This window comes from Micromesistius poutassou, assembly GCF_964030765.1.
Source record: "Micromesistius poutassou genome assembly, chromosome: 17".
Taxonomy (NCBI): domain Eukaryota; kingdom Metazoa; phylum Chordata; class Actinopteri; order Gadiformes; family Gadidae; genus Micromesistius; species Micromesistius poutassou.
The window spans coordinates 10650810-10676261 of record NC_140287.1 but is presented as its reverse complement, the minus strand read 5'-3'; the positions used below and the strand labels follow the sequence as shown (position 1 = coordinate 10676261).

General features: G+C 46.4%; 1 protein-coding gene across 1 annotated transcript; it reads right to left on the bottom strand.

Moving 5' to 3' along the window:
* Window positions 1-1077: 1077 nt before the first annotated feature.
* Window positions 1078-19860, bottom strand: prkcha (protein kinase C, eta, a). Its single transcript, XM_084482523.1, has 14 exons — window positions 19324-19860; window positions 15954-16017; window positions 15215-15365; window positions 15020-15054; window positions 14519-14601; window positions 13639-13768; window positions 13321-13454; window positions 12583-12720; window positions 11925-12098; window positions 10587-10741; window positions 7803-7941; window positions 7146-7334; window positions 3925-4071; window positions 1078-2219 (listed from the first exon to the last, which is right to left on the bottom strand). Exons 1-14 carry the CDS (start codon window positions 19678-19680, stop codon window positions 2070-2072), a joined length of 2046 nt encoding a protein of 681 aa, XP_084338649.1. The 5' UTR covers window positions 19681-19860; the 3' UTR covers window positions 1078-2069.
* Between the last annotated feature and the right edge of the window lie 5592 nt (window positions 19861-25452).

Genomic DNA, 25452 nt, shown 5'->3' with positions numbered 1-25452 from the left:
ACCCTCCGATATGATCGTGTGTCTGTGAGCTTGATAGACGGATAGAGTGCATAATCTGTCCTAATGGGCTAATTCGTAATCCACAACACAAGGTCAGAGAAGAAGCAATACAAACCACCTTTATGTTGCCATAGTTGTTTCCCATTTTGAGATTTTAGTAAATTGTCATATAATTCTGTTTCAAAAGTAACATATTATTGAAAAGGTAGTCAGCCAACGTTACTTAAACAACATAAATAGTGCGTTGAAACTAGTTAGTTGTTAAATGATCATTATCAGGGCGTGGTATCCGTGAATAGGCCGTGAATCCAGGAACCGCTTGGCTCTACACTCAGTGTGACCCTTCAACGTGCACATGATGGATGATTAAGAGATAAAGTGACTCCAACCCCCAGTCACACCACCACAGTGGCCTGACTGGGATTTAGAGCCTTAGATCTTGTTTCATATTTTTGGGAAGTCAAGGCCTTATCTTGGGTTTAACACTTCCACTTTCATCATATTACAATAAGAACACAAGAAACTGCTTAAAAATATGGTTAAAAAACTTTTGTCTGAACAAATGTTTTTTTTAATTTATGTAATTGGCTGTAGACAGTGTGGTGTGTCAGTGTGGACGTCTGCCAATGAAAAACGGCATTTAATGCCTGGTACAACCAAATACCGTTACTGGAAGGAATCGTAGGCCTATTCACTCATTCCTATATTGACCACGATAGTGGACAGAGACAGAGACAACTTGAACTGTTCTCTTTCTCTGCATGAAGGGTTGGTCTTTCACTTCCTAGCTTAAATATTTAATCTGCTAAGTGAAAGTTATCCACCAGAATAAGGACCTGCCAGGCATCAGGACTTCCCTAACTGGGCGTGGGCATCTGGGCCGGGTCAACCAAGGCCATTGTTCATTGTTCACGCTGTCCGGGGCGATTCCCTCCTAAACGCCTCTTCACCTATGGCAGACGATCACACACTATCTGACGTTACTGTCTTACAAAACTGCAAGATCTCCCGTCCTGTAACGACTTCCTGTTGCCGTCTCGAGTGGTCGCTGTGACGCAGGGCGGTTTCCTGTTTCCTCCTCTCGGTTTGAGACTCAAACAGCCTTTGATAGCTCCACCAGACGATAGCTGTTGTGTTATCTAACGTCAAACATTAAATGGTGAGGTGAAGAATAAATGACTGCTGAGCCAACTTGGCAGACAAAGTGGATATTGATTGCAGGATCGCAGCAACAAACTTTTTGTAATTTCACAACTGTTGCATCATCTTATGACTATTTGGTCTGCTGGCTGGTTCTCGTAAAGACGGTTGTAGTCATGGAGATAGCTGCCAACTGGCATTTAGCACATATGCTTCATCAAGCCTTCAAAACAGATTCACTCTTTAGGATTTATCAGTCTGTTTTAAATGATAAGGCGACAGGAGAGACTATTTGTGTATTTACATACGGAACAAATAGGACACTATTTCCTATGCTAAGGAGTCTGTGCTGCCTGGACTTTAGCAGGCTTCTCAATTGGCTAAAAAGAAACCAGTTCCCACAAAAATGTCCTTGGATTCAACTGGAAGCAAATATATTCAGCAATGACCAACATTCACAAGAAACTGCAAGTTTGGCCACACAGTTTGAAAACTGTTTGCCTGAGCCCTGACATGACATCTGGCACAGATATTACAGATGCTCTTTCAGTGGGTGCAAATGATGGGATTCACAAGGCCGTCCGACATTCAATACAAGCGAAAAAAATAAAGGCATTCAACATGTCACTTCAAAGATGGAGTTGAAAAGAGGATGTATAAAGGAAATGGTAAAAAAAAGCCATCTGGATTGTTCCTGAAACAGATAACAGTGATAAGATAAGGGATAAGAGTTTCTGTTCAGGAAACCTTTCTCTTGTTCAGTCCGGTCCACATTGGGGGTCTTAACCACTTATAGAATAGTTCTTAGTCTCCGGAGGTCTGCCCGTATGGAACACCAGGAGTCTAAACTGAGCACAGTACGTGGACCTGGCAGAGAACCTGGATCCCAGCAGAGAACGTGGTCTCATGGGTCCTTCAGAAAGTCTCTCCTATTTCTGCAGTATTTCCGAGGAGGTGAAGGAGAAGTCGTGGAACTCATTGAGGTGGTTGGCGGGGATGAGCGGGTCATCGATGGGGGTCAGCGTGGGCTCCTCTTGCGTGAAGTCGGGGTCAAAGTTGTTCACATCCTCCGTCGTTTTCTGGGAATGCAGAATGAATGAATAGTGTTTGAGTCAGATGAAAACCATCACTCATTCATATCAAGGGTGAATCAGGTGGAGAAACAACAACTTTAGACAGTGACGGTCTATAGTGACTTCAAATCGTTTTTCTTTACTTGTTATTGTATTAAATATCTGTATATCTCTACCTTTTGTGATTGCATTTAATATCTTCACCTAGATTCTGCATAGCGTACCCTCTTACCCCCCCACACCCCTATTACGCACTTATTGTATGTTGTATATCCTGGCACTTAAAAACAGTCCTTAGCATCCTGTAGCATCTTATCCTAGCTTTCTTTGTTGTATACATATATGGGTCCAGTTCTAGTCACAATTTATATCAATAACATTGTTTCATCGCTACAAAACTGTCACGACCATCTCTACACTGACGACACAGTACTGTATTGCATTTCTGATTCATACCAATCTATTCAGAACCTACAGAACACTTTTAAAAACCTGCAGGACTGTCTAGTGGACCTCAGGCTTGTTCTTAATACAGACAAAACAAAATATATGTGTTTCTCCAGAGCAAGAGCTACAAATTATAATGATTTAAATATTTTTACAAAGAAAGGATTTCTCATTGAAAGAGTCACAGAATATAAATATCTCGGCATCTGGATAGATGATGAACTCACTTTTAATTTTCACATAAAAAATCTTGCATGTCGACTGCAACAAAAAATTGGCTATTTTTATAGGAACAAAACCATGTCTGTTCTTGATTACGGTGATGTGGTTTACTGGCATGCATCACATTCATGCCTTAAACTCAGGACTCGGTTTTTCCCTCTACTTTAAGGTTCATCACAGGAGATGCTTATGACACACATAATTGGGTTTTATATGGAAAGGTTGGGTGATCCTGTCTTAAAGAAAGACGTGACGCACATTTTTTTTTATAAAGCCCTGTCCGAGAAGCTTCCCCATTATCTGACCATAATGCTGCAAATTTCAGATGGGCTTTTTCAGACCCACTCCATTGACATGCTCATGCTTTATGTTCCTCAAGCCCAGTCTGAGCTTGGACTAAGCTAAAACAGCTTTAAGCTTCAGTGCCCCTGACTCCTGGAACAACTTACAGCAACAAATTAAAATTAATACCTTCATATCCTTTAACCAATTTAGACAATATCTTAAATCTGCCAAACAGTACCTGTAACTGTTTTAATTAGGCTATATCACTCATTTCATTTTAATTCCAGCAATTCTACATTTCTGTGTAATTGTTTAAATCGTTTTTTTCCCTTTATCAGTTGTTGTATATTTGATGTATTTGCATTGTATATTGTGTATGTATTGTTGTTTTTGCTTGGCATTTGTTTGACTCGACATCATTGCAAATGAGCATCACCCCTCCATTGATCTCTCGAGTATAAATAAAGAATTTGAGAAGAAGTTGAATAAAATAAATAAATACAGGGAATGGGTTAACCTCATCCTCATCTTCAGGATGAGTTTAACCATCCTGAAGATGAGGATGAGTTTAACCCATTCATTGGGTTAACCTAGCGATTGTTAGTGCTTGGCACTTGGTTCTATGAACATCCCTACTGTACAAACAGCGATATATTGTTGTTTCTCTTTCTTCTGACAAATGTACTTATTGTAAGTCGCTTTGGATAAAAGAATCCGGTAAATGCCCTCAATGAAAATATAATTTAGTTTCACTGACAATCTTGGGTTTGAAGGGCGGCTCCAGCTCTCGGCAGTTCAGCTTCTCCCAGTCGATGCTGGCGAAGAAGGCGTGGTGGACCACTGCGTTCTCCCCACCCTCCGAGCCCACGCAGCCCAGCCGGTGGGCCACCGCCTTGGTCAGCAGCTGAGGTAGACGACGAGGAGATATCAGACATTTATTACACACAGTGCACTAATGATGCTGAATCCAGCCACCCCTGCTTGACGCATTGGCTGAACGCGTCACTGTGACCCTCCAACCAACGTGCACCTGATGAACTGACCTCATGTCCACCATTCATGATGAACTGGTTCTTCATGTCTATTATGTGAACACGGGTGAAGAAAAGGTTTAAAACTAAAACTCAACATGGCATTTAAGATTGAAACCTACTTAAGCAAGTGAAGAATATCATTTTTATATCAGGCATCGGATGCACCTCACCATTTCCATGCAACAAGGCTTCAAGGGTCCAAGTCACGCTCTGCAGCAATGCAAGCCTGTGGCTGAGCCAGCATGCAATACAGTCAGTCCCTCTGTCCCTCTCTCTCTCTCACTCACTACACTCGGTCCCTCTCTCCCTCTCTCTCACACCAATACAAACACAGCCTAGTGGAGGGCTGGCACAGTCCACCACATTTTCTGGAGGGCGACCAAAGTGAGTCCAGGAAGGGCTGAGTGTGGCGAGTGAACCCGTATGCCTCTACTCAGTGAATCACATGACATAAATAAACGCTTGAAACTTTTCCATAGATTCAGCACTTTTTGACAAAGCTTTGAGGAGCTCAATATTTAATGACCTGAAATATGAAAACTGCAGTTGCTCGTCTCAATCTTAATCTCCTGTGTAACGAGTTTCATTATAGTATTGTTATTGTTGTGTTTATATACAATACGGTTATGCTCTATGAGAGGGTTGTCTTCATTATTAATCACGCAATATTCCCAGAGTTAATTCATCGATAGAGACCACTGTATACATATAGACTGACTCTTGCCTCGGATACAACAGCAGCACTTTATCAAACCTGCCTGTCTCAGGTAAAGTAAATTGACTCGGGTCCTAGGCGGTGGAATGAGGACCAGCGGGAGGAAGAGAAAGAGAAAAAAAGCTCAATTATAAAAATGTTTGGACTCAGCCTCTTAGCGAACAATCAGAGAAATAAATGAAGGTGTCTGGGGTCAGTCTCAGAGGTCTGCACCCACCTAGGGGTGAACATTAACCTGCCACAAGAACAAGCCAGCAACCTCCCAGAGAGAGAGACAGAGAGAGAGCGACAGATGGAAGCGGATTCAGCCCCTTGTCCACAGAGATTTATATCCCTTCCGTATCAACCCCCCAAACACTGGGTACTCGCTCAGACCTGCCCTGCATGCCCTCAATGTTCTCGTGGATGTCTCAGCAAACTGAGAAATAATGAATGAGAGCCAAATACCTCAGATAAAACGCCCAGGCGGTTTGAGGCGGTAAACGTTTTTAACGCCATCTGGTTTTCACTTAGACTCGATGTTTCACAGAACCCGTATTGGAGCTATTCTGATGCTGCCATCCTCCCCATGTTACGACCCATCAGACCATCAGAGAGACATCCCATCAGAGAGAGAGACGTCCCATCAGAGAGAGACGTCCCATCAGAGAGAGACGGCCCACCAGAGAGACTACCCACCAGAGAGAGAGACGTCCCACCAGGGAGACATCAGGGAGCTATCTCATCAGGGAGAAATCCTCAGTTTCCAGACACAGCCACGCGAACAGTAACCACCCTTATTACTCATCATAATATAATTAATAATAATATATCATTGACTTTTCTTCAGATACAAACTTCTATAAAATTCTTTGAATTTTCACTTGATGAATGAAATGAAAATCAATAAATGTGATAATGAATTGTTTAATGGATCATTCTTCCACACTTTCCTCTTATTGATCACAAAGCCAATACACTTGACCAGAAGTATTCTTGTCTTGCTCGTTATACAGTAATTGGGGGTTGTTGTGATTAATGCCAATGCGTGCACAGGAACATTACCAACGCCATAGTGTAACCCAGCCACCATTTAGTGGGTGTCTAACAAGCTCCAAGGAGCTGCTTGGGAGAGCCCTGAGGGCTTTGGATGAGCTTCCAGTAAAAATAGTCCAGCGATGTTCAAATCCACTCAGGCGGCGCCAGCGGCCGACAGACTGAAGTGTGACGGGCCTTTTAAGGGACGCACGCATGCTACAGAGAAGATCACTGCAGGGTTTGGGTTTAGGACCGACACCTCCTCACTCAGGCTGGAATATCAACAACAAGAGAGGGGCGGGGGTCACTGTATTTTTAGCAGGTACGGGTCGGGTTTATAGTTCTGTAAGGTCCGGTCCAACAGTTGGTAAGGGGAGCTCCCGCCAGGCTGTCATACATTCTGTCAGTCCCTCGGACGGACGGACGGATGCTCTGAAGGCCAGCCCTCAACAGAAAGCTGGTCTGGGAAGATAAAGAGCAAAGCTATTCTCTGTGTTGTCCTAGTGAGAGACAGGCATGGACCAGTGGATCATCACAGGGAGGCCGCCTCGTTCCTCCAAACAGTGTATTCATTCAAACAAAGGATAACTGGACCCTTTGCTTTGTCCCCTGACTTTGTTTCCAATGCATCCATGACAGGGAAATCCATTTCCTACACCAGCAGCACACGTTAAAAAACAAAAGACCAGAATAAGTCAACAGACTTTTTCCTGCAATCGTAAGATGCAAAGAGAGGGGTCATGATATACGTCTGAAACAAGTTCAACATCAGGCTGGAGGAACACATAAAGGCCCTGACACACCAACCAGATTATCGGTCTTCTGACAGTCTGGCGAGCTCGGTGACCTGAGTCTGTCCGGTGTGTGCTGTGTGATCGGCCGTCGTCAGAGCCGTTGAATTGAATGTTGAATCGGCCATGACCAAATCGGTCCGACTGCCTTTTCTGCGGACGATCGGCAGTCGGAATGGTGTGTCATAGATCAGCTGTACAGCCCAGTTTCCATAATCTGCCTGTTCCAGACTCCCTCTCATAAGGGCTTCATCTGCCTGTTCCAGACTCCCTCTCATAAGGGCTTCATCTGCCTGTTCCAGACTCCCTCTCATAAGGGCTTCATCTGCCTGTTCCAGACTCCCTCTCATAAGGGCTTCATCTGCCTGTTCTGTTCCAGACTCTTATAAGGGCTGCACGTCATGTCTCACTGTGAACTCACAGCCTTCAGGATGTTGACGGCCTCCTTGCTGAGCCAGGACGCGTATACGATCTCCTCGTTCAGGATGGCCTCAAACAGGTCGTCTTCGTTCTCCGCTTCGAAGGGGGCGTGTCCCGACAGCATCTCGTACAGCAGAACCCCGAGGGCCCACCAATCAACGGACGGCCCGTACAGCATCTCCTGTAGGATCTGATGCAGAGGATGACATCATTCATCAGCATCAGGAAAGGCGGCCAGGAGCTTTCCTCACTAATACACAAGCCTCCACAAAGCTGTGGACTGTGTGTGTGTGTGTGTGTGTGTGTGTGCATGTGTGTGTGATTCTTAACTAACCAGACACACACCTGGGTGATCATTAACAAACTCTTAGAAGCAAACAAACAGTGCCAAATAGTGTTTGGGACATTAACTAAGGAAACATAATTATCTCATTGATTTTGGGGTTGTCATGGTTTTCCATTAAATCTAGATCAATTAAATTAGCTATTGACTATTCCAAAGTAAAAATAAACATACAAAGAGTTATAAGCGTTGTTGGAGAGATGGTCGGGGGACGAAGGCAGGAAGGGATTTTTGGATTTTGCATTCGTCGCATACTCTGTAAATAATGAAATATAACAGAATAAATGCGATTTTTCCAAGCGCCCTCTTACTGACCTCTGGGGCGATGTAATCTGGAGTCCCGCAGAAGGTGCCTGTGGCTCCGTCTTCAAAGACGCCCTCCTTACACATGCCAAAGTCTGCCAGCTTGCAGTGTCCATCTTTATCAAGAAGAACATTGTCCAGCTTCAGATCCCTGGGGGGGGGCGGGGGGAGGAGAGACTAGTTTTGAGATGTTGTTACTAACGGATTGAAAACCCACCATGCAAGTCGGCATCAATCAAACATGAGAAGGTACTTTCATCTTGGCTGCGGACCAGCGAGTTACTCCAATCAGTCGGACCTCAAGGCTTTTTAAAGGTTTTTTAGAAAGCCCCGGTCAATGCTGTTGTTTTTAAGTACATTAAACGTAACCTTTGTCATGGACAACATTGCACAGGGACAGGGGACATGCCATGAATAGGGAATCAGACACTATACTGTGACATGCAGACTTTGAACCCGGTCCAGATTTGGACCGGCTAGACCTGTTGCCAGGCTTGGCAGCGCGGTGAGAGCACAAGCTGGATGAACCAACACACTCAAGAGTGGGGTGGGGACAACAGACAACAACGACCGGCAGCCAGGAAGCGTCTGACACACCCCGCTCCCAAGCCGAGCTGGGGAGAGGGGCGGTTCCGAAGAAGGCAAAAATGTCAGTTATGTTAAATTATATCTGAGGAGGCATTTCTCTTAATTTATGAATAAATTCATACCTAAACCCCATCAAGTCTTCTCTTTTTAAACCTAGTTTGAGGTATTGGATAAAAAAGGTGATGGTATCTCTAGATGCCGATAGAATTGCTGGCAAGATGCCTTGACAAAACTAAAAAGAATCTATATTAAAGTATGAAATTCCAGATGTGAGCAAAGCCATCCAATATTCTGTGGGGTTCACAAACACAACAGTGGTTGTTGTTGTTATATTCATATCACAGCCTCACCCCTCTGTTAGATCCTGCATACTTCTGTCTCTGTCTGTCACATGCGTTTGGCACACTTCCGCAATGTGGCTCTAGATCTATAGCTCAGTTAGTTCAGTATAGAAGAAAAGGGAAGCTGAGGAGAGACGGTTAATCAGAAGAATACGACCCGGCTGGATTAAACAGGTTTCCTCTTGTTCTACCGTAAGCCGATTGCGAAACCAGTGAATCAGAAGAGCATGGCATGAGCTCTTTGTACCAGAGCCAAGTGGTCAACATATTAGGGCCATGGATTAAATAAATTAAGTAGCCATAAAGTAAACATACTAGAGCGTAATGGAGGCAGGAGACAGAGCGCGGTCAAAGACTGGAACTGGAACCAACAACCTGGGGAACCTAGTGAGCCAAGTCAAGTTTAGGAGCCGGAACGCCCAAAACACGCAGTGAACCTGCTGCTGCTTCCTGTCACAGTCTTTGAAGAGCAAGAGAACAGATGGTTCTATGTTCAGAGCCCAACGCTCCCCTACCCTGGCTCTCCTCGGAGGGATGGAGGAAGGCTGTGATCCCATGACATCACGACCACATCACTAGAGGAATTCATCGATCTGATTGCTTTTAAACCAGGAAGACAACATTTAAGCAAAATAGCATCACAACCCAAATAGCAACACTACCCAAAGTGTAGACACCACCACCACCACCACCTAGACTCCTTCCACAATAAATCGGTAAGTGGCCCATCTCTACCTCCTACTGTAAAGCGCGTCCTACACAAAAGGCAGGACAGCGTAATCCCTGCATGTACATTTCAAACAGCCTTGGGTCGGTTAAGCTGCCTGACTGGTGTGGGGGGGGGGGAGTAGGCTTCACAGTCACAGGGATTACCAGGAGAAATACCCTGGAACAAAGGCAGGAACCATAGATGTGACGCTCGTGTGGTCAGGGGGCGGGACGTGTGGTCAGGGGGCGAGACGTATGGTGAAGGGGCGGGACCTTTGGTCCACACACACACACACACACACACACACACACACACACACACACACACACACACACACACACACACACACACACACACACACACACACACACACACACTTCGAACTCTGAGCTTTTCGTTAGAGAGCTATTTCAGTGCAAGCATGCAGCGTAGCGTGTAGTGACGTAGCATGTAGCGACGATGCTATGTGATGTGTGATGACGTGGACTACCCATCTAATTATAAAATACAGCATTACACCTCACATGATGCCCTCTTATCTTTATGCACTTGAAGGTCTGCGACCCAATGCTGCTCTGCTAAAAGTGGACCATGCACTGCAGCTTGGCCTATGGCCTGCACTGTAGCCATGGTAATAAACGGATAACTGATGGCCTAGTAATCATTTACGATGGTCAAACGATGTTCATGTTTCCTCATGGTGTTTGTAAAATACGGTATTCATTAATACATTATTGAATAGCTATGCTACTGCTATGTTATGATGCTTACTACTGCACTAACAGATGTTAGGTTCTAGAGGATGGTAGTAAGGGTTATGAAGGTTCTAGAGGATGGTAGTAAGGGTTATGAAGGTTCTAGAGGATGGTAGTAAGGGTTATGAAGGTTCTAGAGGATGGTAGTAAGGGTTATGAAGGTTCTAGAGGATGTTAGTAAGGGTTTTGAAGGTTCTAGAGGATGTTAATAAGGGTTATGAAGGTTCTAGAGGATGTTAGTAAGGGTTATGAAGGTTCTAGAGGATGTTAGTAAGGGTTATGAAGGTTCTAGAGGATGGTAGTGAGGGATATGAAGGTTCTAGAGGATGGTAGTAAGGGTTATGAAGGTTCTAGAGGATGGTAGTAAGGGTTATGAGGGTTCTGTAGTTGGGGGTCCACAGACCTGTAGAGGATGCCCTTGCTGTGCAGGAACATGAGGGCGGAGGTGATCTCTGCAGCGTAGAAGCGAGCTCGCACCTCCTCAAACTTCCTGGACTTCTGGATGTGGAACATGAGGTCGCCTCCGTTCACAAACTCCATCACGAAGAAGAGGCGGTCCTGGAGGTCGGAGAAGAGGACGGACACAGACACACACACAATCTTATTAGGCGGTCACACAGACCATGTCCAAGGATATCCTGTGACGTGGCGGACGATGGACATGGAGGACGATGTGTAACTGATCTATGTTGAGGCTCCTCCTATATCTCATTAGTGGGTTTCATGTAGAACTGCCCCAAGTATGAGGAGAATCGGCAAGGGGAATCTTTCCTGATGAAACCAATCCATCATGTGCTCTTCTCATTAGGTGGACGATGGACGCACACGGCAGAGTAGGAGACGATTGGGATCATGGTACGTGTGTGTGTGTGTGTGTGTGTGTGTGTGTGTGTGTGTGTGTGTGTGTGTGTGTGTGTGTGTGTGTGTGTGTGTGTGTGTGTGTGTGCGTGCGATTATTTAACCAAATCATGATGTAAATGTATTTTCAGGGCAGATTCAGGCTACAAATTGGAAGCGAAAAACAAAGAGAGGAATTGTCAAATGTCTCCACAAACAAGTAGCTACAAGTCTGACTGAAATGTCATGGATTAATGCTACAGAATTATGCTATTCTTGTAGGGCAAAATAAGCTCTGTCTGTCTGTCTGTCTGTCTGTCTGACTGTCTGACTGTCTGACTGTCTGTGTGTGGTCACGTGAGTTTGTGTGGGATGTGTTGGTGCGATCAATCACTTGAATCCATTGTGGGATGTTTATCTGGTGGTGAAGTGTGCCAAGGTGCAAATGCCGGAGCAGCAGGCCTGGTGAGTTCAGTGAAAGAGAGGCGCTGAGGGCCGGGCTCTCACCAGCACACTGTCACATGCTCACATTCTTTCACCACAACTCAAAGTTCACCACTAAACTGCAGGGACGCTGCCATCTGCAGGGCATGTTGTGTATTGTGTAAGAAAATAAATCTGTGTATGTGTGTGTATGTGTGTTTGTGTGTGTGCGTGTGTGTGTGTATCTGTATGGGTCTGTTCATGACTGCGTGTGTGTTTCTATGGGTGGGTGCGTGATTGCGTGTGCGTGTATGTGTATGTGTCTGCATGTGTGATTGTGTGTGTGTGTGTATGTATGATTGCGTGAGTGTTTGTATGGGTGTGTGCGTGTGTGTTTGTCTGGATGCGTGCGTGCGTGTGTGCGTGGATGTATGCGTGATTGTGTACGTCCGTGCATATCTGTGTGTGTGTGTGTGCTGACCATGGTCTGGAAGCAGCAGTACAGCTGGGTGAGGTAGGGGTGACAGCGGGCGAGAGACAGCACCCTCTTCTCCGTCATGGTGCACTCCACATCGTCGTCCTGCAGGATGATGTCCTTCTTCAGCACCTTGACCGCAAACACCCGCTCGCCCCCGTTCAGCCGGGCCAGCATCACCTGGGGGGGGGCAGGTGGAAAACCTCCTGTCACTCAGTCACTATTGGGAGGGGGGGGGGGGGTAGATCTACTCCTGTCACTCACAAAGTCAATAGAGGGGAGGGGTGGGGGGGGGGGTAGGTCACTAACAGAGGCTTTGAAGGTGAAACAGAGTCGTAATGGAACAGGTAGGGGTCAGGGGTCAGGGCATTGGGTTCCATTACAGGGAACATTGGGTACCAGCCCCCACCTCTCAGCTGGGGACTGATCAAACAACCCTCCGTTTCTTTTAAGCTTGTGAAGAAAGTGAAGAAAAGTTCCTGTTTGCTATGAAAATGATGTATAGAAAAATATTAAAATATATTATAATATATACACATGTATAAGTATATCAAAACATACTCTATACCACACTATATGCTTAGTGTGCTGCTAGTCAAGGTGGTTCTATAAATGATGGATGTACCACCCCTACACCACCCATACACCCTTCGCCCTCCCTCACCTTGCCGAAGCTGCCCTTCCCCAGGACCTGCAGGAAGGTGAAGTCCGAGAGGCCCAGCCTCCTGGTGTGCTGACGGGGCTCCTGGCCGTCCCTGGTGGGCAGGGGGTCATGGGGCAGGTTCGGCTCCTCCCCCCGGACCTGCAGCACAGCAGGAGGCAGCGAAGGAGGAGGAGGCGGGGGGGGCAGCGGAGGAGGAGGAGGCAGCGGAGGAGGAGGAGGAGGAGGAGGAGGCAGTGGAGGAGGAGGAGGAGGAGGCAGCGGAGGAGAAGGCAGTGGAGGAGGAGGCAGAGCAGGAGGCAGCAGAGGAGGAGGAGGAGACAGTGGAGGAGGAGGAGGAGGAGGCAGCGGAGGAGGAGGAGGAGGCAGCGGAGGAGGAGGAAGAGGAGGCAGCGGAGGAGGAGGAGGCAGTGGAGGAGGAGGAGGAGGCAGCAGAGGAGGAGGCAGAGCAGGGAGTACAGGAAGTTAAACAATAGCCATTATAATGACAACAATATCAATACCCATTCTATTGGTTATTATGAGTGTATTATTTTATATATATTTGTGATAATTTTAATTATGGATTATATAAATTATACAATTATAAAGTTATTAATAAATATTTTATTACATATCGAGTTGATGAGTACGACTAGTTGTAATGAATGAATATGATAGGCCCTCACTTTAACCCATTGCATTGCTATGAATGAATGAATACGATAGGCCCTCATGAACCCAGCCTGTCAGAGTACGAACCACAGGGTTGGGTGCAGAGAGTCCACCCGCTTTCAGTCCCATCTCTGCCAGCTTGTTGGCCAGCTCTGCACTGTTGACCCCACAGCTAGGAGCCACATTGCCCTTACAGCGGATGTGGACGTTCATCTTACATACTAGAGGGGGAGAGAGAGGGACAGAGAGGGAGAGGGACAGAGAGAGACAGAAACAGAGAAGGAGAGAGAGAGACAGAGAAAGAGAGATACAGCAAGAGAAAGACAGGGGCACCAAGGTTAAAATAACATGGATGATGGGAAAGAGAGGTTGAACAGACAGACAGACAGACAGACATGGTCTTACTCTTGCAGTGCAGGCCCTGTTTGACGATCCCCCACAGCAGGGAGCCACAGTGGTCGCAGAAGGTGGGCGCCTTGAAGCTGTGGCTGCTGAACTTGTGGGGGACGTTGATACTGAAGCCCTGGTTCGTTGACTGGAACATGACAAGAACAAGTGGGCATGGGTTAGAATCCATGAGTCCTAACGGCATGTTCAGCGCAGAGCCAGAAGAAGATTCACTTCATGTGCACACATCACAACCGAAACCCTACAAACTTTTTGTGTGATTACTGACTTACTGCACAGGAACATCTCCAACATAATGGAACTTAAACGACATGACACTCATTGATTCAATGGACTCAGAAGACAGCAGAAAAACAGTAGACCGTAGATGCTGAAGCAGTCAACAAAGTTGCTTTCTGTTGCGCTTGGTTGACCTTACTCAAAAACAGGAAACGGGACGACTGAACCATTTACATCTCCAGCGACCTGCAGAACAGACCTATTAGATCATGTTGGTGATCTCTACCACGGTTTCCTCTCTCTCTTAGTCCCTGGGAACCTCACATGCTCTTCAACTGTCCTATGGGCTCCCTGGTAAGATACCAATGTTACTGAGGCGCGTGTCCACTTGCAGAAACACAGATAACGGAGGTAAACAACAACACTATGGGTCTGAGTCGCCCGAGTCTCCTTGAGACCTTCTTGGTTCTAAACAGTAGTGGGGTGGGGGGGGAACTGTATGTTGAATTCCACATTCAGTTCCCCCCCACCTCACCGCTACCGTTTAGACCCAAGATGTAACAAAATGAAAGATGCTATGGGTGTTAGGGTTGTAGTGGAAAAAGGCTAGGTCATTCCACTGTGTGTGTGTGTGTGTGTGTGTGTGATCCTCCCTCACCTGCTCCTTCTTGATCTTCTTCATCCCCGGACACGCGGTCACGACGTGCAGGTGACATCGCTTGTGGACCACACACCAGCAGACTGCAGGTAGGGAGAGGGGGGGGGGGGGGGGGGGGAGGAGAGAGAGAGCGAGATAGAGCGAGAGAGAGAGAAGGTGAGTGAAGGGATGCTTTAGATTGAAGGAATCTTAAAGGAGTGCATTGGACTGTATTGTACTGTGTCTGTTGAACTGTTGCAGAGCGAAGCTGATGGAAAGTGTCGACAATGCGGTACTGCACGCTAGCTTCCTGTCTGGCGGTGGGGGTGTTTGTTTGTTTACGTGTCATGTTGAGGGACAGAGAAACGATTCACATAATCAACTCAAAACCACACACACACACACACACACACACACACACACACACACACACACACACACACACACACACACACACACACACACACACACACACACACACACACACACAAACAAAGTGATTACAGAAGGAGAGCAGCTCACCTTGGCACTGGTAGCCCTGCTTTCCAAACACCCCCCTGTAGAGGCAACACAGAGCATCACATTCAGTTCAGCTGACCACCATGATCCCCTATGACCCTTTACAGACGACCCCACAGAGGTCACTGCTCACGTGCGCTCTCACGGGCGCTCTCACAGGCGCTCCTCACAGGCGCTCCTCCTCACAGGCACTCTCACCAGATAAACTCCCTGCAGTGGAAGCAGAAGGTGGGCTGGCGGAGAAAGGTGGACATGAACTTGTGTCCATTGACCTGGTGGATGCGCCGCCGGACGGCGCCCTGCCGCTTCCTGGTGAACTGCTTAAAGGTCTTCTCCTTCACTGCATGCTCTGATCACCAGACACAGAAAAACACACAAATACACAGCACAGGGTTAGGTTTGTGTTAGTCTCTGATCACCAGACACACAAAAACACACCACACGGTTAGGGTTGTGTTAGACTCTGATCTAGAAAAGGAAATCTCCCTTTGTGTGTGTTTTAGACATACTTATGTTATGCAGCTTATGCAAATTAACATAAGCATGTAGAAAAGACATACAAATTCATTAATAACTGTCTCCTTCAAATAGAAAGACTCCGGTTTCTAGAACTGTGAGGCTAGACAGAAAAGCAGAACTGTAGAGGTGGGGGGGCGGAGATCCCACGGACCAGATAACCATGAGCTATCTTCATGGTCACTGAGTGAGTCTGCTTGTTTCACATGTAGAGCTCATCTCAGCCCTTAAAAAAAGAGCTTTGTGATGTCTATCAAATCCACAGACATTTTTCCACAGGCGCATTGTAGGTGTATGTGAAGAATGCTTAAAAAAGACCCTTTTATTGTTGTGTCCTTACAATAGAACATACACAGGAAGATCAGTAGGTAGTTACAGTAAAAGAGGAAGAGAGGGTTTGAGTTCAGAGACAGAATCGTACCGTCAGTGAACGATCCCATCAGAGATATGACGACAAATACCTTCCCCTCCGGCTCCAGGTCCATCTAGACACACACACACACACACACACACACACACACACACACAATGTTACATATCATATATATATATATATATATATATATATACATGGAAGGATGAATCACAGAGCGGGAGGCTTGCTGTGCTCAGATGACCAGATGCTCCGTCTACACCCAGACGCTTAGCGTGTCTCGGGTCATAAAGTACTCTACAGACCCGATCCGCATTACGTACATGCTGAAGCATTTGCCACGCAAAGGTGCATACTTCTGCACAGACATAACACACACAGAAATGTGGTCGGCCCGCTGGAGGGCAGGTCGGGCGGGTTGGGCTGCATGCCTGGTGGCGGGAACTCCACCGCTGAGGAGAAACTACCAGAACACGCCTCCCACACTTCGGGAAGACGACAGTATTCCAACGGGTGAGGGTGGTCATCTAAAAACAACCTCTACATACAAAGTTAAAGATGGTAATGTAATACTAATTGGAGACATTTCTTATGTATGTGTCTGGGAATATATAGGCATATTTATAAATGCATATTTAATTCAAATATACCCTTTATTGTTTTTACTTTTTCTTTGATGACATTTTTCTTGTTTTGATTTTCAAATAAATATTTGTAACAATTCATGCATGATCTTGTCAAATAGTTTTTTGGGTTTCCTTCACATTTCCAAAATCCATCTCTCCAAATTCCTTTGTCGGTTATGAATTTAAAGCTCAGCTCACTTTCAGGAGCAGAGAGACATACAGAGAGACCAGATTAAAACATACAGAGAGACCACAATGACACAAGCCGGATGATGGAGCCATTATTATCAATGTCATTAATTATTGGTATTAACGAGTCGTGGTTCCTTCAGCAGCTCATTGGTTCAGGTGACCAGAGCTCCAGCGAGGCGGAGACCAAACACTCACCACGGACACCATGGTTCTATATTTAAAAAGCAGAACTCTGCTGTTCTGCATCACAGGGGCGTTCATTTCTCTTCAACACCATTTAGGAAATGAGTGCGAGGGGGCGGGGACAAAGAAAGCAGAGTGTGTGGAAAATATGAAAAATAATATTCAAAAAGTTACTGCACCGTACATCTAAACTGTACGCCTACGGTTTAGATGTCTTAAAATGGGTCAGTGCTCTCTGCCAGCTGCCAATAATATTTATGATTATAGATAAGAAGAAAACATTTGCCTAATATGGCGTTGTTGACCTGATGCATCAGCAAGTACGGGTGGAAACTAAAGCAATGGAAAGAGAGGCTTCGCTGCGAGGGACGTGAGAAAAGGAGGGGGCGGCGGACGAGGTGGTGAGAAGGCCAGCCACAGAGGAAGAGCAGGAGGTAACACTGCATACTATGACTAGCATGTCTACTGCTGCAGCTCTTTGGTGATCAAGGCCCGGAGATGCTCAGCCTCCCCCCCCCCCCCCCCCTTGAAGCAACATCTCAGTCTCGCTCGGATCCACTCAAACCACGCAGGAGAACCCAAACTCAACGGCTACACTGCCGGTTCTGTACATGGAAAGCCTTGGGGGGTGAGAGTGTGAGGTGTGAGTGAGAGGTGTAGATTGAGCACAGGGTGAAGGAGGTGAGACAGTGGAAGAGGGAGCGACACACACACACACACACACACACACACACACACACACACACACACACACACACACACACACACACACACACACACACACACACACACACACACACACACACACACACACACACACACACTGAACTATTTCACTGATTATACACATTTTACTGTATTGACGATTTTATAAAAAAATAATATAATTTTGGATACATGTTGTTCTGTTTTTTTTTATGTTGCAGCTAATTTTATTTTTGTGCTTTGGCAATGTTAATAGGCTATGTTAATAGCCTATGGCAATGTTAATAATAAAACCCTTTGAAACTTGAAACTGAAGAACACCAGAGAGTGGAGAGAGAAAGACAGACAGACAGACAGACAGAGATCCAGTGAACCCTGAGCCTGGATCCACAGTGGGAACGCTGTAAGTCATGGAGGTGTGGGCATGTAGAGGCCTGCGTCTCTCTCTCTGATGTGACAGGGGGCCCACAGCACCTCGGCTGCTGCCTTCCCCTAACCCATTGGAAGCCCTCATTCACTGCTCCCATTCAGCGCAGAACCATGTCCACAACTTAAAGGGGACTTAGAAGTCAGGAAGCCGGCGAAACTAATGTGACAGGTAGCATGTCTGTATAGAAACCACATCAAGCTCCACATGTTAATCCTCTGCTAGGGTTTGCAGTCCTGAAGGTTTGAGTCGAGCTTTCTATTAAGCTTGGGCGAGGAAACAAGCTTTTGGGAGTTCCCATCAGTTCTGAGAGTTCTGGGAAGTCTAGTTGTTGTTGTTGTTGTTATGGTTCAAACATCGTGTTCACCTGGTCTGATGCATGCATGGAGAGACCTGGCCAGTTCAGACAGTAAAGGCCTGCTCTGTCTACAGGTGGGGACAGGTTTACATTGCAATGCACCGACACCAGCAGTTTTTACATCCAGGGGGCCAGAGTCCAGCAGGGCAATGAAACAGGTTCTTAAAGATCCTGTTTGGGTTGACATGTTTGATTTGAGAGAGAAGACACATTTGGCTGGAATAGTTGCTGGCTATTCGGAGCTACATTTTATTGTTAAATCCATCTTGAATAGACCTAATCTATGTATGCACAGGAGGGTTACAGACTGATGTACTTAATGTGACTGATAATGCGTTGCTTATAGAAAGCAGAACATTCGCTTTGGGATAGCAAAGCAGCTCTGCATTCAGACCCGTGTTGGAGGAGACAGCCCGCGTCGGAGGTAGCCCATGGTCATACGACGCCTTTACAGTTAAACTTGATCCAACATGTTCACAAAGATCCCTCATCCCTGGGAAACTAGATGATAACCAGACATCTTGGAGAACAACACAATCTGATATCTTGAATGTCGATCCAGCAGCAGGCAAAGTTTACAGGAGGGTCAGGCAGTATATTTTCAACATAATCAAGGAAATAGGTCAACTGTTATAATAAGCGGGACGGTTACATTAAACAATAATATGTAGGCTAGCATATAATACGATACAACTTTATTAATCCCCGTAGGAGAAAAAAAACGATTTTGATTTTTTAATTGAATTTATAATCCAAATATGACAATCTGTGATCAGCTTTGTATCAAGTTGTTTTGGATCAGGGAGAGAGCATTGTGGGTTGACCGTAACAGATGCTGTAGGCAGACTCGGATGTAAACAGACTGGTTGGGTGACCTACTGGTACTGGTTCCCAGTATACGTCACCCAATACCTGACTGGTACTCACCCATTTCTCCAAACTCTCCTGAGAGTTGGACGCGTCTATCAGGTCCTCAAACTGGATGCAACAGTTCGCTACGAAGTCATCGTACCCGATGGGGGTCTCGTGGAACACGGCCAGCTCCACGCGCTTCCCGTCGCTCACGTCCACGCTGAAGTCCTCGTTGTAGGTCGGCGCGTTGGTCTTCTGCTTGGTGTGCGTCTGGCCCACCTTGAAATCATCCACCTTGACCACGATGTAGGGGTCCAGCGAGGGGGGCGCTTTGTTGAAGATAACAGAGTGACGGAGTGAGTAGGTTGTGGGCTTGAGGTTCACGGCTTCCCCGATCCTGAGCTTCAGGTGGCCCTTGAACTTCATCTCCATGTCGCTGAATAAAGTTCGTGTAAGAACATCGAATACAAAAAAATGTCAAATAAAAACGACCTATACAGAGTGAACTGGCCGGGTGTTACCCCTATCAGAAAATAACCGGGTGGCCGTGGTTCTGGAGTCGCGCTAATGGTTCCATATTTTGAAGACCTGCCACGGTTCTGAAGCTGTCAGTCCGACTCCGCGCTGTGGCCGCTCTGCGCATGCGTACACATACCGGAGGACGCCTGCTCGTTCGGTAAATAGGAAGGAGAAGCACAAGTGCTGAGAAGCCGTCAGGTTCCGCTTAGCTGCTCGTATCCGATAACATCGCTTTCAATTCACACTACAACCTGTTTTCACAGGTCACGTGATCTCACATTGTAGGCAGAATACATTCAGGAAGAAAGACACGCTCTCCCACAATGCTGCGCGGTCGGAGCGCCCAGACCAGGTGAGGAGGGTCGCCTGGGAAACAGCGCCCCCCCCCCCCCCCCCATCCCCGCGGTGGTGGTTGGGAAATAAGTGAACGTATAATGAATTTGAATAATAAGTGTTTTTACTTCTCACGAATCATGATGTTGGCGTTAAATGGATAGTTTAAGTGTGTCCATACACACAGGGACGTTTCATCATATGTGTGGCCCAGCCATCGCAGTCAGTCAGTCTGTCAGAACGGCTCTTGTGTGTTGATTTAGGAGAGGTCTTCTCTGTCCGTAAATGCCACGATCAAAGTCTTGGCTCTTTATTAGTGTTAGACTTGACCCCTGACGCTCTTCTGCCAAATGTCAGACTGCTCTGCTCCCCCCCAGCTGGTTCAGATAAAGCGCGCATGTGTTCCCCATCCTACACATCCTCCATGAAAGACCGTCTTGTAAACAACCTCTTAGACGTGACCTTACAGGGAGAGAAGGTCATAATCATAAAGTTGTCAGAAAATGGCTGTGGATTTACCCAGGCGGTGAGTCCGCCTGGACCGCTTCTAGAAGCAGCGGTTCAGGCTGAACTATAGGTTCACGTTGAGAGCTGCAGACAAGCGACTTCAAAGACAGCCGGGCTTGCTCCAGGTCCATGCGCAAAACACGGGGTATTTACTGAAAAAAAACGGACCATGTGACGTTAAATGCATTCGCTATGTGTCATTTTGCTAAAGTACTGTAAAAACTTAAACTTAAACTTTTTTACTCATTTATAGACCTACTTGTAGGTCTAGATGTGCTCTCAGATCAATTAGGAATATTCGCCTCTCATATTCATATATATATATATATATATATATATATATATATATATATATATATATATATATATATACACACATATATACACACATATATATATATATATACACACATATATATATATATATACACACATATATACACACATATATATATATATATACACACATATATATATATATATATATATATATATATATATATATATACACACACACACACACACACACACACACACACACATATATATAAAGGTAGAAAGGATGGAAAAAATTATCAACTCTTTTGTCAGAAATTGGCTCGGAGTCCCATGCTGCCTAAGCAGCGTAGCCTTGTATGGGAAGGGCATTGTAGAGTTGCCCATATCTAATCTGAAGAATTAGACAGAAGAATTAAAATGTGCTAAGGTTAGACTGGAAATGACTCTTACTCAGTCCAAGGACCCAGTGGTGAGGAGGATTGCACCCACAGTTAAAGCAGGGAGGAAATGGAAACCAAAACAAGCGGTCCAGCAAGCTCAATTGGCACTTAGGCATAGGGATATTATGGGCCATGTTCAGCATGGGTGGGGGGGCTTAGGGAGGAACGTAGGTAAACCCTCGTGGGGTAAGGCTTCTGCAGGAGAAAGGAGGAAAATGGTAGTGGAGGAAATACATAGACAGGAGGAGATTGTAAGATGTACTAAGACAGTGTCGCAGGCAAAACAAGGGCAGTGGGTGAATTGGGAGGGAGTGGAGAAGAAGAAGATAAAGTGGAGAGATCTATGGAGCATGGAGGCTAGCAGGATCAGATTTATGATAGGTGCCACTTATGATGTGCTCCCATCTCCCCAGAACTTAAATCAGTGGTTTGGTGAGGATGACACATGCACACTATGTTCCCGTGTGTGCAGCCTCCGCCATATCCTATCAGGGTGCAAGGTAAGTCTCTCCCAGGGGCGGTATACGTAATAATAACCAGGTATTGAAATGTTTGGCAGAGGCTGTTGATGATAAACGGAGAGAAGCTAATTCATCAGCCGCTAGTAAAGAGGGTAGGCAAATTAACTTTGTGCGTCAGGGGGAACAGGCTAGCCGCTAGACCATTTAGAGGCAGGCACAGAGTCTGGCAGCTAAGTAATGGAGGAATGGGAATTGCCTGGGAATTGAAGGCGGATCTTATTCAGCAGGTTGTTGTCCCTCCACACATCGTTAGCACTCGGCTAAGACCAGATATGCTATTGTGGTCAGACTCAGAGAAGATTGTTTATTTTATTGAACTTACAGTCCCTTGGGAAGACAGAGTTGAAGCTGGAGTACGCGACTAAGGCCTATTGAAATCGGTGCACGGGGGTTCATGGCTAGATCTGCTATTAGCTTGCTGACTGAACTGGGTATTTGTGGACGAAGTCTGAGGCAGGCAGTTAGTAACATGTCCGTGGCAGCAGAACGAGCAAGTGAATGGCTGTGGGTAAGGAGAAAACATACTTTAATGTGCTAACATGTTTGTTTGGTCAGGGTCAGGGGTAGGGCTAGGGGTACGATGCAGGAAAAAGAGTGTTTAGATGCATTAAATGTGGCAATGTGGTGGCAGCATTGAAGGGGGTGAATCCAGGACGCTGGTGTCATTGTTAAGCCTTCAGGAGGTGCCGTGGGCCTAACTTAACGAAACATCTGTGAAAGAGGGTGTCCACTTGATAACCCCAATGATATTCTGCTTACTGCTGTATTTACTGCTGTTAGTTGGGCTAGTTGTCTCGTGTTTTTCACCTTTGGTTGGTAGCTTAGTAGCCAGCGTGCTTATAAGGTTGGTTTGGACAGGGGCTTCTGAATATGTGTTTTCCTTGGATTTTGGCACAAGAGATTATAACATCTGATCCTGTGTATTAATGGGGGGAAAAAAAATAAATATATATATATATATATATATATATATATATATATATATATACACACACACACACACAAATATATATATATATATATATACGGAAAATAGCATACGTCCTTATCGGATAGTAGGCGGAGTCATGGCATAAGCATAAAGCCTAAATATAGCAATCATCATAAATGTCCAAACAGAGGGGTGAGGATGGAGCAACAGACGCATCTGTCCAGCAGGTGGCAGACGGAGACCTCTTTTCCAGCACTGCGCCCTTTGTTCTCTCATCTCCTCCCATTTCCTCTAATTTACGATGAAGATATTTGGATGAGTCTTAAGTCCTGTGTTTTTATCATTCCCCGTCTCCTCTTCCTTGAGCATGACTTGACATTTTTATGCGAGTGATTTGTTTAGTTGTTTTTTTTGTGTGTGTTTTTCCTCATACCCACCCCTCCACCCCCAACCCTCCACCCTCCACCATGTACACCCTGCCCCACTCCTGCTCGCTTGAACTTTCCCCTGCCTTCCATGCATGGGTCCCGATGACAAACTCCTGAATTATGCTCGCATGAGGAAAGTCTGCAACTACTACGGCCCGGTCAACAAGTCTGCATACCTCGCTCACAAAAAAAAAACACTCTTGTGGATGGGGTTTTATGAACGTCGTGGAGGGAAAGGTCACCACGCAAGACAGGAAATAAATAAAACGCCGTATACGGAAATATACACAATCAAAGGGGTCGCTGCCATGTGGCGTTGCCATAATTCATAGTGGAGTCGTTTTTAAGTGCCACCTGTAGCGTTCGCACATTGTCGTCACAGTCCATGTTTCAGTGTTGGCCGCTGTAACGTCGGACAGCTCAATCCTCTGGCTCCCTGCCCAGGTCTGGCCTGTAACTGCAGCTAATGAATCATAGCATTGGTGCCAAACGGGACGATGGGGAACGGCGAGAATATGGACCAGGTATGGACCCCCCCCCCCCCCCCCCCCACCACACCGCCTTTCCCAGCGCTTTGACCCCGGTGAAAGAGGTCCGGAGGGGCTAGTATATATCTACGACCCCCTGCAACAGCACAAACCTCCATCCGTCATTAAGCGGCAGCAGCATAACTTCCCCCCATGCTGGACGCACTATTACCTGGACTCTTGAACTCTCCTCGCATGGCGGAGCATGGGGGTTACACTCTCCTACACTATAACCCCGGCGAGATGCAGGGGGTTTTCACAGCCGTATACACAGACGCCTACATAAACATCCCTCTCTTACACACACACACACACACACACACACACACACACACACACACACACACACACACACACACACACACACACACACACACACACACACACACACACACACACACACACACACACACACACACACACACAGGTTCTCGGTTGAAGCACCGCCATAAATCACACCTGTAAAAGCTAATTTGCTACTAAATGTCTCTTCATTCACAAGGGGTGTTTATTGCCCAGTGCTGCACCACCGGATAATTTAATGCACATTTTCAGTTCAGTATACTACACTGGATTCATGGACCTGGGAGTGCATTGAAAAATAACACCTAAATATAACTGTTATTTATGACGGGGTTCCACACAGACTGAGTGGAGAACCGACGACCGGAGGACAAGATAAGTGTCCTAAGAGGTACAGAGGTGCTGTCGAATGCAACGGCATGAAAGGAATAAAACACGTCTAAGGTAAGGAAGTGAAGCAGAGGAAGGGAAGGGAAAGGAGAGGGAGCTGGGTGGGGGTGGGGGGGGTTCTGTCATGGCTCCTCCCGTGTAATCGGCTCCAGATGTGGGGCAGTGTGGCCCCTGCGCCAGCGAGGCGTCAGGGCTGCATTAAGGGCTGAGCCGAGGGCTGATGGGGGGGCTCCCAGGACCTCCCCCCTCCCCCCATAAACACACAGCCCCCTCAGAGCTCAGACTGGGTCCCCATCACTGCCCCGCGTTACGTCTCACCCCGGTGCCCTATCACCCCCACCCAGGCGCGTCCTCATACACAAACACTAGGACTTGTTCATCTACCGGGGTTTAAAGCACGGAGCACACGGCCACTGGAACATAAAGGTGTTGTTCCCTGACCACTGTGGCGTCCCAATCGCTATGGCGACAGCAGTTGTGGAGTCAAGGCTGTGTTGTTGTGCGTGTGCAGTGCTGATTGTTGACTGACACGTGTAATGAGTCTGTCAGCCAAACCTTCCTGGGTGTTGTGTAAAGAGTTGCCAGTCGCAACGTCGATGAAATGATAAACACTCATTCAACAGCCTGTACAGCTGGAAGTGTGTGTGTGTGAGATAGAGGCTTTATAGAACATGAGGCTCTGAGCGTTCAGAGAGAGCTGTTAAGACTAAGGACAATACTCCTCATCGACACACGCACACAACAGAGTCTTCCCGACGCCGTGGTGAGCCTGATGACAAAGCCTCTCCCGCCGTGATGTATTTACAAGGCAGCAAGCGCGAGAGGAAACCACAAGCAGGCCCACAGTCCTCCGGTGCTGCCATTGTGGCCGTGTAACAACGCAGGCAGTTAGACGCCTTTTGTCTCCAAATGAATTGTGAGCCTCTTTTGTCCATCTGATTTTCTCTCTGGAACTCCCCCCCCCTCACTCACTGTCAATACTGCTGAGACGTGGGGTGTTACCACAACGCCATGAATGAATGTGCG

Coding starts and splice junctions, on each gene's coding strand:
- prkcha (XM_084482523.1), bottom strand. CDS start 19,680: ATGGAGATGAAGTTCAAGGGCCACCTGAAGCTCAGGATCGGGGAAGCC. Junction 13,769..14,518: donor AGAAGATCAAGAAGGAGCAG/GTGAGGGAGGAT, acceptor GTCATGTTCCAG/TCAACGAACCAGGGCTTCAG. Junction 13,455..13,638: donor ACAGGGCCTGCACTGCAAGA/GTAAGACCATGT, acceptor CTCCCCCTCTAG/TATGTAAGATGAACGTCCAC.